Raw genomic sequence first — 15674 nt, 5'->3', positions numbered from 1 at the left:
TTTATAGGCTTTGTTGAAACCTTTTGTTGTTACCTATTTGAAGACTTCGAAGTCATGTATGCTCCCTTTGGAATAACTGTTAATTCCGAATTTTTTTTATTGGTATTTGTTGTAAACATTTGAAGTTTTTTCTGTCTATTAAATGAGTAAAATCAGCTCAAACGCTTCCCTAGTGCTCTTCCTCATCTAACTCCATAATATAAGAACTATGCTGCTAGCAACATTTTCTCACAAAAAACATATTTCTATAAGCATTTCTCAAGCAACATGTTGACTAACAGAAATTAAAAACTAGGTTACACATTTTTTGAAATTTTTTTACAAATAATGTTGCTGACAATAAGCTTCAGCAACATATCAAAATTTGAAGCCCAGGAAATTTGTAGAAAACTTTTAACAAATGTTGTTGCTATGAAACATTCTTCGGCGACATGCTAAAATTTGAGATTCTTAAATTTTTTTAAATTTTTGACAAATAATGTTGCTTGCAACATGCTTCAGCAATATGTTGCTATAAAATGTTGCCCAAAAATTTTCTTTAATATTACGTAAAACGCCAGCAAATAGTAGTCATCATTTATGCTTATGAAATTATTTTTACACTGTCTAACAAAAACAATTTGTTTTGAAATTTTGCTGAACATAGATGCTGAATATTTGTTTCAGTTGAAGGCCATAAGAACCTCTCCAAAGCGCTTGATGCGTTAAATAAAATATAGAAAATAAACAAGAAAGCTTTCAAAATGCTTCAATATGCATTTACAGCATTTCGTTGAAAAATGTTGCGAAGCATGCAAAAGTTGCCGTCCATTTTTGATTCATTTTCGTTTTTTCACTCAACTGAAAAAGTTTGAAAAAAATAACGCAATAAAAACTAATTTTGCAATTTGAATGTTGTTGCAGCAAAGTGGGCCCACATTTTGCCTAAACAAGAAATCATTGAAAATGCGTCAGTAAGTATTGACGGCCATTCGTTGTTAAATGTTGCGAAGCATGCAAAAAATGTTGCGCAACATTGTTGCTTTGATTTCGTTTTTTCACTCAACCTAAAAAATTTAAAAAAATAAAGAACGCAATAAAAACTAATTTGCAACATGTTGCTGCAACAAAGTGGGCCGGAATTTTGCATAAAATAAACAAGAAATCATTCAAAATGTTGCGAAACCTACAAAAAATGTTGCGCAACATTGTTGCTTTATTTTGAGTTTTTACTCAACTGAAAGAATTAAAAAAAAAAATAGCAATAAAAACAAATTTTGCAACATATTGCCGACGCTTCTTGCACAGCAACATTATTTGTCAAAACTTGTGCCCAAAATTTTTGCTAGTACTTACTATCACAGATTATTTTAAGCCACAAAATAGGCATTAGGTATTAGATTCCAAGAAAGTTGCACCTACTTCGCAACCATTTGTTAGCAGCATGTTGCTACAATTATACATGTGCGCAGCTGCTGCATTTAAGTCCCCGATACACACCCATTTATTATGTTGGCATATATTTAACTGTCCGTAACCAATGCTCCACACAGATGGCCTCAATTACACAGCTTGGCATTCCAGTTACAGACGGGTGCTGATGACCATGAAGCATCAACAGACTGCATACAATTCTGGTGTTTATTTACACGGTACCACTTTCGAGTCTAAGTGATGCTTTCGCCAGTTCCTTGCGGCCACCACAAGCGAAATGGCAAAACGCCTTCACTGTGCCACATAACGCAAAGTCGCGCTGCTCTACTTTAAATGGTTGCAATGCACACACACACGTAGACATATACACTCATGCGAATTTATTAGCACATCAAAAGCAGCGTGTCAATCTTATCTAGCCGGCGTGGAGGAAAAAAAGGACAAAAACACGGTCAAACCATCATTTGGCGATTGGTTATGCGCATGCGCGCTTCCACGCCAAAGCTATAATAAATTCATTTCAACCAAGTTGCAACAACTGTGCGGCGACATCAATCTGCATACAATTGCGCGCCGGACAAGCGCACTTGAGTGCATCCACCAGCGCGCCGCTTGCCGCGCCACACATCGACAGCCAAAGCGCGGACTTTTTTCGGCCCACTTGCCGCCACCTTCGCCGCCAGCACTTCGTCAACGCTACATCATTCATAACTTTTAATGTTATGGCGGTTGCTCTTCAAGCGCTCGAGCACTTGTTGCTGTTGGCCTGTCGATCGTTTACACAGATAGGCCGTTTGTCTAGCTCAAGCGCACTCCACACACACGCACAGGTGTTTTTGCTTTTGCTTGCCGCATGATTTACAATGTGAACACTTTATGGTTGTTTAAGTTGTTAAATTGAATTAAGATGAAATAAATTCTGCACAACAACAACAATAACAATTTTTGTTTCGTATTTTATTCATATACTTGTTTGTTCATAAATTTTGTACGCACCTCACGGCGCTCTCGGTACCACGCAACAGCTGCGCGCACTCCCGCTCTTCTATACATAACGCTGAGCCGCTCTTCTCATTCTGCAGCTGGAGATTTCGCGCTCGTAAATTCACTTTAAGAGGGCGTAATCATGCGTTGGAATTTAAATTAATTCGCTAGTAAAATCATCGTCTGCGCGGACGTGCAACGATCAGCCGGCAAGTGATCGAACGCATGCGCAGCGCCCAGCCAATGCATCATTCAACCGATTGCCCCATGCCGTCGCTAATCTGCGCTAGCCTATGCAGCACAAGCGCACAAGCCTATTTTTACCGCATTACGAGCTCATAAATCTTGCTATGAAGATATCGCATTTAACGTTTAGTCGCCTGCGACCGCAGCGCTCATAAGATGACCCCCGCCGTTTTTCTTCTTGTTGTTGCTGTTGTTGCCTATTGCAAATTTAACGCTTAATTTCATGAAAGACGAAGTAAGCAGCAAAAAAGACGCTCATTGCTTCGGTGAGTACCATTTTGCTTGTGTCAGTCAAACAATAAATATCTATGTAGCCGCCGCCTGCCAGCGAGAAAATCACAGAAACACATAAATAATTCATTCCATCCACTTGGCGCGGATAATACGCTGTCGTGCATTTTATAAGATGCGCGCAGACAGCATAGATTTAAGTTACAACAATAACAACGAGTACAACAAAATTATAAATAAAATAGAAATTAAAATAAAGTGTAAGTGCCCTTGGGAACGAGCGCGCCACTTGAGGGACATAATGTAGAAAGATGGAAATATATTTTGTTTATGGGGTGACCGTTCTTCTCTTGAAAAACACTAAAGCAGTAAACAATAGTCGCGCAGAGGATTCTAATTTCAGCTTAGACAGTAGACACCAGGTAACTTGTCTGCACTATGAATGAGTTCTTGGTTGCCCTGAGTGAGAGGTTGTGGTTAATAAAAGGGATAAACAGGAGAGGTAACAGTCATGTTATTAATGATGAGCTAAGAAGCGATTTTTGACGCGCTAGAGAAATCGCAAATCACTTTTTGGAAAATGAACGTTTTTTAATCGGTGGCATAGAATCGGCTCTGAGTAATATCATGGTAAGAAATCTAACCACAACCTTCAGACTAGAATTGATATTTTTCAAGCTGAAGGCGACCAATTCTATGCTCGACTTTGACTGAAGCACAACTGCTAGTTGATAGTTTTATATAGTATTCAAGCGCTTGCTCTTAATCAACTCTAGTTTCAGACATCCAGACTACTAGAGTCTTTTTCATTCAGAATTGGCAGCCAAAGGCGCGTGCGGCGCGGGGCAGCTTACTGCAGAGAATTTAGCGTTTCCAGAACAGTAAAACTTTCTCAGTGTGATCTAAGTCATAGACTGGAGTGGCTGGACTCATAGTCAATTGCATCCAACCATTTCGTGACTACACTTGGTCAGGTGCCATATCATAGCGAATCGCTTTGAACTGAAAAGAGGATAAATTTTTACTCTCGAACCAATTCCTGCAGACTGTAAACAAGTCAAACTCCGCTGTCTTTTCAACGTCTAAAGTCAGACGGTCAGTCAGTGGGATTAAGTCAGTGAGCGCTGAGCAACAAGCAGCACTTGCCTAACTATGAGATCATTCTTGCTCAGATTAGTACAAAAGAGGTTAATACAACAACTTCTTTTCACAAATTATCTTGCCCAAGTCATGTTGGTTTTCATTGAGCACCTTCTACTATGGAGTACGTGTGGAAAGGCCAAACATTTTGACCGCGCAAATTGTCAAAGATGACTGGAGGAAGGCAAGGACCTTTTCATCTTGGCTTGGACTGATGTCGCCAGATTATGGTTGAGCTTAAATGTCATATCTTTGTTAAGCCGACGAAATCTATTTGGTATTGGTCGTCTCAACAAATTTGAGACAGGATCGATCGCTTTATCGATTTGTAAGGATTTTTTAATCCATCCATAAGGATCTTGACACCGCAAAAGATTGGTTTTTTCCTTTAAATCTAATCATTTTGCTTTTTTTGAAGATTCAGCGGGCAACAACGAACTTCTTATGAATCGTGAAAGCTTCTTGGATTAGCCGTTCGCTTTTTTACTTCAGAAAAAGAAACTTGACCCCCTAAAGCTACCAAAACAAGCTCATGAAAATAAATGAATATATATATATGTCTTTTAGTTTTATCAAATTTTACTTGTATTGCTGGAAGGGAAGACATTTTCTATTACTCAACTACTGCAGTAGCAACCATCGCGTGTGTTTTGCTCAATCCAATCAAGGAATTTGCTGACACGAGTATAAACACCCGGTGCATTTGCTTGAGCGCAACCATAACCGAAAGAAACAACACCTAAAAAAAATTAAATAGCAAGTTAATTTATACTTCCTTTCCAAACTTCATAAAATCGCAAAAATTGCTTTAAACTCACCCGCCAATTTGTATCTGCCTTCATTGACAATCAGCGGACCACCGCTGTCGCCTTGGCAGGCATCCTTGCCACCGGTCTGAACGAGGCCAGCGCATAGCATAACATCGGTGATTTTGCTTTTGTAACGCGTTTGACGACATTCGTGATTAGTAATTATGGGCACGGTGGCCTCCTGCAGATAATTGGAGGTGACGCCACCCTCCTTCACAAGACCCCAACCGGCGACGATCGCCTGTGGGAAACACACCAACGAAAATGTTCTTAGTAATATTCAGTGTAGCTGTTGCTTTGTTGTTGTACTTACATCTTTTTTGTCGAAATTGTGATTGATATCGGGCAGGCAAACGGGACGCATGCTGCTGCTGAACGGTATGGGCGAATCCAACTTCAAAATGGCGATGTCATTTACAATTCTGCTCTGATCGTATTGCGGATGTATGGTGGTTTGGATGACCTGTGTGGGTGTTCGAAAAACGTTTGCTGGTTAGTCGCACTGAGTATCACTTACAGTTATTATTTTGGCGTGAGCTCAGCTAATAATTTATTTGCTTTCTAGGAACAGCTGAGCTCCTCAGCTGCAGTGAGTGTTTTTCTTTGTTGGAAAGAGTGAATGTAGTATTTGCAACTTCCGGCAGCCGCTTGAATGGTAATGGTATACCACTTATTAATGCGAGTTATTTGTTAAGGCAGTGAGTACTTAGCTTCCCTGTTTGTTAACTGGTTTAAATTTTTATACCCAGCAGACCAGAAATCAATGGTTGCCGTCGGAAAATTTGCTGTATGAAAAGTTGGGTCTTTGGCAGTAACCATTAGGGGTACTTATTTGAGCAGCTCAATTTTTTTTTAGTGTATTTTCGTTGAACCCATAACTACAGAACGAGGTTTGGAACCTTCATTTGAGAATGTGTATCTAAAGAATCAAACTTTATGTGTTTTCCTTGGAGGTACTGGATAAGTTCGTGAAGAATAGGTAAAACTGTCTTTTCCTTCAACTCATGGTCATTCCATAATAACCACAGAGGGAGTTTTGGAACTTTTATTTGAGAATGTGTATCTGAAGAACCAAACTTTACGTGTTTCAATATAGGTACTGGCTAAGGTCGTGGAGAGTAGGTAAGACTGCCACATTTGCTAGGCTGGATACTCTCACAATTTTGACTTCTTGGCAAGTGAATTTATGAGTTGCTATCACTTGGAATCGTTTAATAAAACTTTCTTTAAGTTTGAGGATGGAATCTTTATCTTTAAAACCTCAGATCTTAAACTTGTCATTACCTGTTGGTTAGGTGAGGTTTGGTTAGAGTGTTAATCCTCGTACCAAAGGTAGCACAGGATTCTAATTGGACAACTGGAGATGGGTCACCATGCTCTTACAAATCAAAGAAGGGTTTTAATCATGCCAAAATGTATTGAGGGCGCTAAAATCAGGCCAAGGTACTTGATTGTCAGATTCACCGAAGATGTTCTGCGAGTTTCAAGATGGCAAAAATTGGTCAGTTGCGAAGAAAGTTTTTAACAATTCCATATCGCTTTCTTTTAACATATACAACTTAAGAAATTATCATCCGATAAAATATGGCTAATGTCTAGTCAGGATCTTGCTAAGAGCAAGTAGTTCAGAATACCTATTGCGTTTCACTTTGGCTCAGTAAAATCTCGAAGCCGCATAAGTTCTGATTTCTGATTAAGCTTTGATTAGCTCACGGAAAGTTGATGAATTCAAAGCTAGAGCACGAAAGAATATAAAGGTATGACTTCTTCCCAATCGTTTCCAATCGAATGATCTCTGGTATACGAGTGTCAGTTGAAATAAGCTCATGGGCTTGGCCGTTTCAAGCAATTTTGTTGTAACCAGATGCCCAAGTCAGGTAATAATGAAGCTGATAAAGAGAGCTCCTTAGAGAGACTACTTGATTAGTCTTAAGAGAGCTCACAGCCTCCCTGATAATAGTCACATAATTTAGATTACAAATGCCAGAGCTTGAATTTTCGGGACAGGCCAATCTAGACGAGTTGGCGTTCAAATCTCACAAGGAACAAAGATATCAATCCTGACGAGAAACAGGGTGTATCACACTGCCAGTAAGAGTTGAATTTAAGAACAGAGAAATATTCAGCATAGCGGAATTCCCAACTTGTGTATCACACTGCCAGTAAGAGTTGAATTTAAGAACATTAGAGAAATATTCAGCATAGCGGAATTCCCAACTTAGTGACACAAAGTAGATTATGCTGGTTTTATCTTAAATTTGTCAACAAGAAAAATCTCTGTTGGGTATAAGAGCACAGCGGTGCCTTTAAGATGCTTCTCTATAGCACAAGCTTTGCCTTTTTCTTTGTCGTCTTTTCTCTTTTTTTCTTCTTGTCACAATCTCACCTTTCTAGTGATGCCAGGATCCCCCGACGATCTATCCAATTGCAGTAATCGTACAGTTATCTGATCACGATTATTTTGTACACAATGCGCCGCCGTCAGCACATAGCGATCATTAATCAACGAGCCGCCACAGAATAGACGCGCATGCCAGCGTCCCTTAAGTAGTTGCGTCGTCCAAGGGTACTTGTTGTGACGCACCTGTGTGCCGCCAACGATGCGATTGACATTCGGTGTACCACAGACTGCAAACGCAAACATAGACCAACACGTAGAACAAGCGCGAAACAGTCAACGGAAAAAAATTAAGCAAATAGTGAAAAATTAGAAAGTTTTTTGCAAAAAGAGTTATGTAAGAAGTACTCACAGCATTGCGCGCCACAGCGACCGAAACGTCCTTTATCTTCATCCAGAAATTCCGGTCCATCGGGACGATCGTAGAAATAGGCAGCTTGCACGCCAAGCGCAAAGAAGCACACCAAACTGGCACAGCACAACACAAAGGATTTCATTGTTTGGACACTATGCACTTTTTGTATAAAACAAAACGAAACCAACACGCACTTGTACGGAGGTTTACGCGTAAATTAATAAAATTCCTTGAGGCAACGTAGCTTTTGGCTGCCGCTTGCCGCAGCAGACTGTTGTGAAATGTTTCAGCATTTAGCGAGCGGTGCCCTTCTTATAGGTTACGCACTGTCGCTGGCGCCGTTTATTGTGTCTGCGCGCACGCGATCCAGACCAAATGCGCAAAAGTATAACAGAAAGCAACAAAGAAATTGCTCCAATAACAAAAATATTGTCAACCAAAGTTTACAAAAAATTAAAATCACGCAGAAATCATATTCGATTTTGGTGCGTCGCTTAATTTATATTTCTTCATCTCCTCTCTCCCATATTCTCGCATGTTTGGGCTGAACTTTCTTTGTTGCGGCGCACAGACAAACTAACCTGCAGACAGACATTCCCACAACCACGATGCGACCGCGGCTTATCGTTCATTAAACATCGTCGCTTTAAAAGAAATACAACGAAAATGTGTGCAAAAACAAAAATAACCAATGCGGCGTCACAATCGATACTTTTTGTCCAGCGCCTATAAATTTATTTATTAGCTCATTTGAAATCGCTGAATTTTTAATTTTACTCACTGCTTTGCATAACCATAAAAGCGTGGCGAATGTGCTCAGAACAACCGTTGTGTCTAAATGGCACTTCCTCTGAAGTGATCCAGCATTTAATGGCCCTTCGAAAAGAGCACAATTTTTTATTTTATTTTTTATTTTTTTTTTTTTTTTTGTTTTTGACCCTTTTGTAATGTGCCAAAATACTTTTGCTGAAGATGTGTATTTTTCTGCTGTTAGTGTGAAAGAAATCTGTATACAATATGGAAGTGCGAGTAACTGTTTTACGTTTATGAACGAACGTCTGTTAATTATAATAATGTTTAATTTTTTAAACTGAATACGGGAATTTTAATATATTTGCACCAAAAAAAATTTAAATTTTGAAGAAAACAATTTTAACATATATAGTAAAGTTTTATATATATTTAAACACTAAAATAACACATAATTTTTACAAAAAAAAAACAAATATTTTGAAAAAAAAACAAAAATTTAATTCTTAAATTTAATTTTAAATTTTTTACTCTGGAAAATAAATAAAATGTTCCAAAAAAATTAAGTAAATTAATAATTTACAATATATTTTTCAATTAATTTTTAAATTTTTTCTCACAAATTAAATTTAAGAAAGCAAACACATTAATTTGATTCATAAATTTTTACACTGGAAAATTTTATAATTAAAAAAAATTAAAATTAAAGGATAATATTAGCATACTGAAAATAATTTTTATTTTTGTAAAATACTGAATTTAAAATATTTTTTAACGTAACATTTCAATTCATAGAGTCAAAACATTCAAAATAAAAAAAAATTAATTATGTAATTATTAAATTTTAATAATGACAAATATTCTACAATTTCCAAAACAAAAATAAAATAAAATTTGTTACAAAAGTAAAAAAATTGAAACCTTACATATTTTTTAGATTAAAACTTCAATTTTGGCAGTCAAATAAATTTTTGTAGACAAAAAAATATATATTTAAAAGAAAAACACATAAATTCGTTTCCTAAACTTTTACAATGACAAATATTGTAAATATTCCCAAACTTAAAAAAAAACTATTTAACTTCTTACAATCTAAAAAATTAAAAAAAAAATATAACTAATTTGTAAAATTTTACTAAATTTTTTTTTCAAAAAAGTTAAAAAAATATGAAAAACAAAAAAAAAATAATTTAAAAATACATTAAAAACTTTTTGGATTTTCTTAAATTAATTCCTTAAAAGTAAACTAACGTAATTAATTGTTTTTTTTTTTAATTTCTATACTTTAATTTTTTTGGAAAATTCTAGTTTTTTTCGGTGGAAAAATTTTCGATTTAAATTTCATTTAAATTTCTTTCATTGGAAAACATATAATACTAAAAAAAGTATTAAGTTAATATATATATGTATGTATGTTTACGAAAAATATTTTATATTTACGAAAAAAATTAATAAAAGGCAATTATTTAAATCTAAAATTTTATACCAAAAAAAGCTGAAATATTCCAAAAAAAACGATTAAAAACAAAATTAATTAATTACGTTTATTTACTTTTTTAGAAAAAAAAAACACTTGTACAATTTTTAAAATTTTTTCCGCTTAAGTTTTTTATATTGTTTAATTTTAGTAAATTTAAAATTTCTATATTTTTTAGTTTCTTTTGCATCACCCTATATACTATATCCAAAACACAAATTCTGTAGTTCACCGGTTACAAGCACTTTGATAGATCGCTCTTATGAAAAAACGCTAAAGTGTGTGACGCATGACAAAGTCAAGCATTAGCGATAATTAGTCACGATTCTGTCTCATTAGTCCATTAAAATGTCACATTAATTATGCGCTCGTTGAATCTGCATATAAAAGGATATCGATGGTTGTGATTTATAGCAGTGCGTGTGGTATTAGTGAGAGAAAGTTTTGTTAGAGAAGACAATCCATTGGTTTACTAATTTCGCTAATTGACTTCGTGATAGAGAGCTTAAACCCAAATTTACTACACATGTTTCCACCAAACAATTAAATAACGTTTCAGGAATGGGAAGAAGCTCGCATATCTAAAGTGATTGACCTTAAATGGTTGTATTTTGGGGCGACTTTTTAGATAAATGAATTCATTGACAGGGTTGTAGATGTATATGTGCTGAAATTGAAAAATCAAAATCATTTTCATCTTATTTTCAAGTTTATAAAATTTATTTCTTGCGCACAGACCGACATGCAAAATAAACCAAAGCTTACACAAGACAAACATACAAATGTATGCACATTAGGGTGTTTTTTTCTGAACTATTAATTTTTTTCAATTCCATCATGAAATTTCCTTGGAAATACCCTAAAAAAAACCCTGAAAATTTTAGCCCTTAATATTAACATTAAGGACTGGACGAAGGCACGTAAAAATTTTCCATAGAAAATGCACGAAAACCGTGATTTTTTATCTTAAAATTTCTATAGCTCAGATGCATTTTATGGCATCGCTTTGACTTAAGACACATATTCCTTAGAATTGAACACTCTACAAAAGTGTCCATTGCGACAAGCTCACACCGGCTATGTAGTACGGGGCTCTAAACTTGACTTTTCCACGAAATTCGTATTTTCTTGTATATATCTCGTAAATGACAAGAGCTATAGAAAAAATGTTCATGATTTGTAGGGAATTTTATTTGCTACGAAAAGGGTCTGAGGTCAAAATTGTTATCATTAATACTTCTCGAGATATTCAGCTTTTGAAGTAAGGCTATATAAAATTTTCATAGATTTTTTAGCTTAATGGTTTAAATTACTAATTTCTTATGTTACAACATTTAGGTGAATAAAACTATTATACTCTTTAGCAACACGTTGCGCAGGTATAAAAATGATATTTTACGATGAACAAAACATATGATGTATTGAGGTTGAAAATCTTGTTTCGAAAAGTTATTACTTTTTATGTAAACCCATAAATGTCGTCAAAGTTCTTTGTGAAACAACCGCTAACTGCCCGGGTGGTTAATTTTTACGACAACTTTCTTCTAATAACGGCATAATTTATATGCATAACATTTAATTACCGTTCAAAACACTTTGAAGCACTTAATTATATAACAAATTAGAGAGACCTCTCTTTTTTAAATTCCTGCCTAACATCTAGCTCTAAGCGGTTAAAAAATTTCACTATACCTTTTTCAAACAATTTTTACTAATTCAAATGTTTACGACGCCAAATTGAATATATACATTATTGTTGTTGACTTATGGCTTTTAGTCTGGCTACTGTGACTCAACAACAACAAAAACAACTTACAGACATAGAGAGTCTGTATAAATTAACTCGTGCGAATTTATGTATGCAAATGCGCTGCGCTGGCGCTAAATATTTGTAGATTTACATATAAATTATGGCTGAAAAATTTTAGAGAAATGCTGGCGGGCGTTGAAAAAGTTAAAAATATAATCAAATTTAAAATAAAATATTGCTGCGTATATATGACTGCCTGCATATATAGTATACTTATATGCAGGGCAAACAATATTTTATAGTTTCAAAGAATTTGCAGCAACATGTAATTACTTTTGCACTTGCAACATAATACGCGGTAAATGAGTAACCTGAGCCCGCCCTTAAATGTCTGGCTGCGTGCGAACAAAAGCAAAAAAAGCAGAAAGGCAAAAAGACGAAGCAAACGAAGTCGCCCGATATTAAACGACATCGATTTATCATTTGGCTTTATTAATTTCATACATACGTGCCCCGCGGCACATGTGCGCGTCTGCTGCCACAAACGCGGCGGTGACGCATTTTTGCACGCCAAAAGGTTTGTTTTGCACTAATTCACGCACGACACCAGGATGCTTCACGCGGCACGCCACATGCTGCCACATAAATTAGTGACTTGTTGTGTTCGGTTGCACAATGCATGTGGCATGCCGCATGCAGCATGCAACGTCATGCCGCTGTGCGTGCAAATAAATTATACAAACAGGTTGCAAGCGGGTGGAGCACCAGCTTTTTTCGGGATCGCTCCAAATGAAAGAGAGTGAGGACGTCAATTTGTACACAGGTTTTAATGGACTTTTTTTTAAATATTTTTATTACTTTTTATAAGCTTTGCGCGCGGGCACCAATACCGGACTGCGCAGTTGGGGACAAAGCCAAAAAAAGTTAACGGGTGTGTAATATATACATATCTATTAAAAGACTACTTCACATTTGAGGAAATTCTAGAAGACTAAACGTCCTTTCATAAGCATCTGGCTTTCTTACCTAGAATAAGTAATCCTAACCAAGGAGTGTTTTTGATCCAAGCTTATCTTTCTGCTTTCAATATTCCTTAATGCTATCACCTTACCATTCTCCATACAACTTGCGTCCGTCAAGATTTTTAAGTCTATTGCACCATCGCCATTTTGGACAAAGTCGAACAGTTAAGAAGATCTCCTGCGTTCACTTCTGGGCCAAAAGGATTTTCCAAACGGACGGTCGTCGGCCAGCGCCTGCTAAGAGCTTGTTGGGTTCATTACTTTAGTGCTAGAACGTAAGGTGCCAATGGTGATCCAATGCGGTCCCATTTAAAAGTGAGCGGAACAAGGGTGCCTCCTCTGGTTAGATCATTGGTTTTGCAGTCGTCAGCAAATTTGGGTATAACCACGCACCCAAAATGGCAATAAGTGATATTGTTGGCTTAGTCTATAGTGGTGTTTATGAGAGCCGCGCTTTGAACACGTTCGAGCTTCTTAGCAAGAGTAGCCTTTTCGAGCGCCTTCCACCAAACGATTAAACATATCACTACGGTTTCGTAGAACCAATACATCACCTGTGCTGAGAGCCCCACCTTCTCCTTGTCATTCTAGCTTCTCTCAATATCCTTTCCTTAATACTTCGCCTCTATTATAATATTGATCTTGGACCGACACGTGATGCAAATATTGAGTTTGATGTAAGTTGAGCTTCCTGTTACGACTTTGAGTAATTAGAAAAGAAGTCCTGATAATGATTAAGCCTAGCTTTTTGATTTTAATTGTTCGTTCTTATTCGTTTACCTTGAGAAAAAATAATAATTCTACATACACGTGGTAAATAAGGTGGCGATCCCCTTTATAATCTGACCTGGGACCGAATATAGATTTACCTAAACTCGGAAATGCGTGAATCGAAGAAATTTTTTTTAATTCCGGAAGCATAAACAAATAAATAATATAGAGAAAGCGGTGACTGAGCGATCACTTCCGTTCATGTTTGGACTATAATGTTAGTTTTTTGATCCATTTTGTTATAGCAGGTTGACGAGGCTTTTCTCTCAATATTCGTACGTCAATTTTTTTTGGATATTCTTTAGTTCTTCCAACGAGTTTCACATATCTTTTAAATCGACGACCCTTTAAGGTTTCTTTATTTTTAGAAATAGGAAAAATCATGAACACGCAACAAAGTGAGAGTTTTTAAGACACTGCTGCGGACAAAATCCGTAATTAAAACAAATTTCGAAAATTGGACTCTTCAAACCCTCGAAATATTTTTATACTCCTGTTTTCTTTTATTTTTTGAACATATCTAGTGTATGGACCTGAAATGAAATTTGATATTGAGTGCATATTTGGAAAGGAACAGTAAATAAGGAATTGATACTTACACTGTACTTGCTCAGGTTCTTGATCAAAATCTAAGCTTAACGCTTAATCTTACGTGGCACTTCGGCTGCTTTGAGAAATATTAATATTTTTCTTAGTTATTCTATCGACTAAATGTTTATCGTGACCTTGGCACCAGTGCAAATCTAGATCTAAAGTAGGTTAATAGTTAAAACAAATTTATATTAATATTCCTGTTAAATTTTGTGAGTCCTTAATAGTCTTTAGAAATAATAATACTTTCGAAAAAGAACGGTTACTTACCTAGGTATCCCCCTTGATCGTATCTAGACCCTTATCTTGTTAATTTATGCACGAAAGATATTATTTAACTGCGGTTACTGTTGTTAGAAAAGGTCTGGCGGCAGAAAGGGCAATGGGTAAGTTCTGATGAATCCTTTTTGCAATTGAAATATTTGCATCGTCTGAATATTTCATTGCTTGCCATGCAAATTCTGTTGCAACACAAAAATTGTGTGAACTATATATAAATGTCTGTGGGCATGTGCTTGTTACAAGGCCTAGCATTAATTGCAATTTAATCTGCAGTTGACCGCACAGTTCAACAATTTTCAGAGTGCTCAATTGGCGTTGAGGCATCTTCCTTCAACGGTGCATACCTTTAACTGCATACAGTTTAAAAAAGAACCACAACAACAATAGAAAAAAGCAGGCTCTAACAGGGTAAATTGCAGGCAGCCTAATTGGCATATTCGTTGTGTTGACTTCGGAAATTCGCTGGAAAATGGTCGCGTTTTCTGCTGATGCTGCCGTTGCTCAATTAAATTTGACATGAATTCAACAGCCATAAAAAGGCACCACCTACCAAATGAAGCAACTGCAACAGCCAAATAACAGCACAAGTCCAAGCAGACGAAGAAGCAACAGAAAAACTACCCACCCAAAGATGCAGAAAACCAACAAGAGACGTCACACACAAATTTGAGGCAAAAAAAAACACAAAAAGGCAAACAGCGCATGCGCAGCCAGTCCAAGGCAAATTTCACGACAATGAAAAATGCACAAATCAAAATAAAATGTATTGACTTGATTCAGTTTTCTGAAAATGCTCGCATTTTAAAGCTTACATACTTTCGTTGTTTTTGTTTTATTTTTTTGTTGTCGCATTTTTGTACCTTTTTTTTTTGCTCACTTTTTCGCCTGTCAATTTGTTGCCTGCTGTCGCGCGCAGTTAGCATCATTGCGACAGGCGACAGCCGCAATAGTATTACCGTCAGCTAGCCACAACAGCAACAATAACTACAACAACAACGTAGTCATATCTATACAGCATTACAGCAACGTCTGACAGTCGTGCGAACTCCAGCTTTGGTCATTGTCTGGAGCGCGGTACTGTCGCGCTGCCGCTGACGCCTCTGCTGCCGCTAAAGTCAGTCAGTCAATTTTAGTGCCTTCTGGAGTTTTCAACTTGTTAGTTTAGCGGCTATAGCCCCTCACCCATTAAAATGCTGACTTTTATAATAGGCGTGTAATACTTATTTACAGATTCCTGCTATAAATTGTAAGAGACAGCAATAATAAACATAGACACATGTACTATGTACGCATGTGCATAGCCACATCATCATAGCCAGTAAAAGGCTCTGCTGTCTGTCTGTCTGTATTGGGTGTATGTGGAGCTGCCTCTTTAAAATCAAATGATAATAAATCACCGCCAGATATCATAAAACATGTTTATGCTGATATTTTTAACTGCTCAGCCATCATAAT

The 15674-nt window shown here is 36.5% G+C and overlaps 1 protein-coding gene across 1 annotated transcript; it reads right to left on the bottom strand.

The window, feature by feature from the left end:
* Window positions 1-4631: 4631 nt before the first annotated feature.
* Window positions 4632-7718, bottom strand: LOC120768509 (trypsin-1). Its single transcript, XM_040095235.1, has 5 exons — window positions 7574-7718; window positions 7210-7451; window positions 5137-5286; window positions 4833-5064; window positions 4632-4753 (listed from the first exon to the last, which is right to left on the bottom strand). The coding sequence occupies exons 1-5, from the start codon at window positions 7716-7718 to the stop codon at window positions 4632-4634; spliced, it is 891 nt and encodes a 296-aa protein (XP_039951169.1).
* Window positions 7719-15674: the final 7956 nt, after the last annotated feature.

Source organism: Bactrocera tryoni, chromosome 2, assembly GCF_016617805.1.
Source record: "Bactrocera tryoni isolate S06 chromosome 2, CSIRO_BtryS06_freeze2, whole genome shotgun sequence".
Taxonomy (NCBI): domain Eukaryota; kingdom Metazoa; phylum Arthropoda; class Insecta; order Diptera; family Tephritidae; genus Bactrocera; species Bactrocera tryoni.
This window is presented reverse-complemented; position numbering and strand designations above follow the sequence as displayed.

Excerpts from the sequence above, each read along its gene's own strand:
- LOC120768509 (XM_040095235.1), bottom strand. The coding sequence starts at position 7,718 with ATGAAATCCTTTGTGTTGTGCTGTGCCAGTTTGGTGTGCTTCTTTGCG. Across the intron at positions 7,452-7,573 it reads TCGCTGTGGCGCGCAATGCT|TCTGTGGTACACCGAATGTC; the intron begins GTGAGTACTTCT and ends TTGCGTTTGCAG. Across the intron at positions 4,754-4,832 it reads AGGCAGATACAAATTGGCGG|GTGTTGTTTCTTTCGGTTAT; the intron begins GTGAGTTTAAAG and ends AATTTTTTTTAG.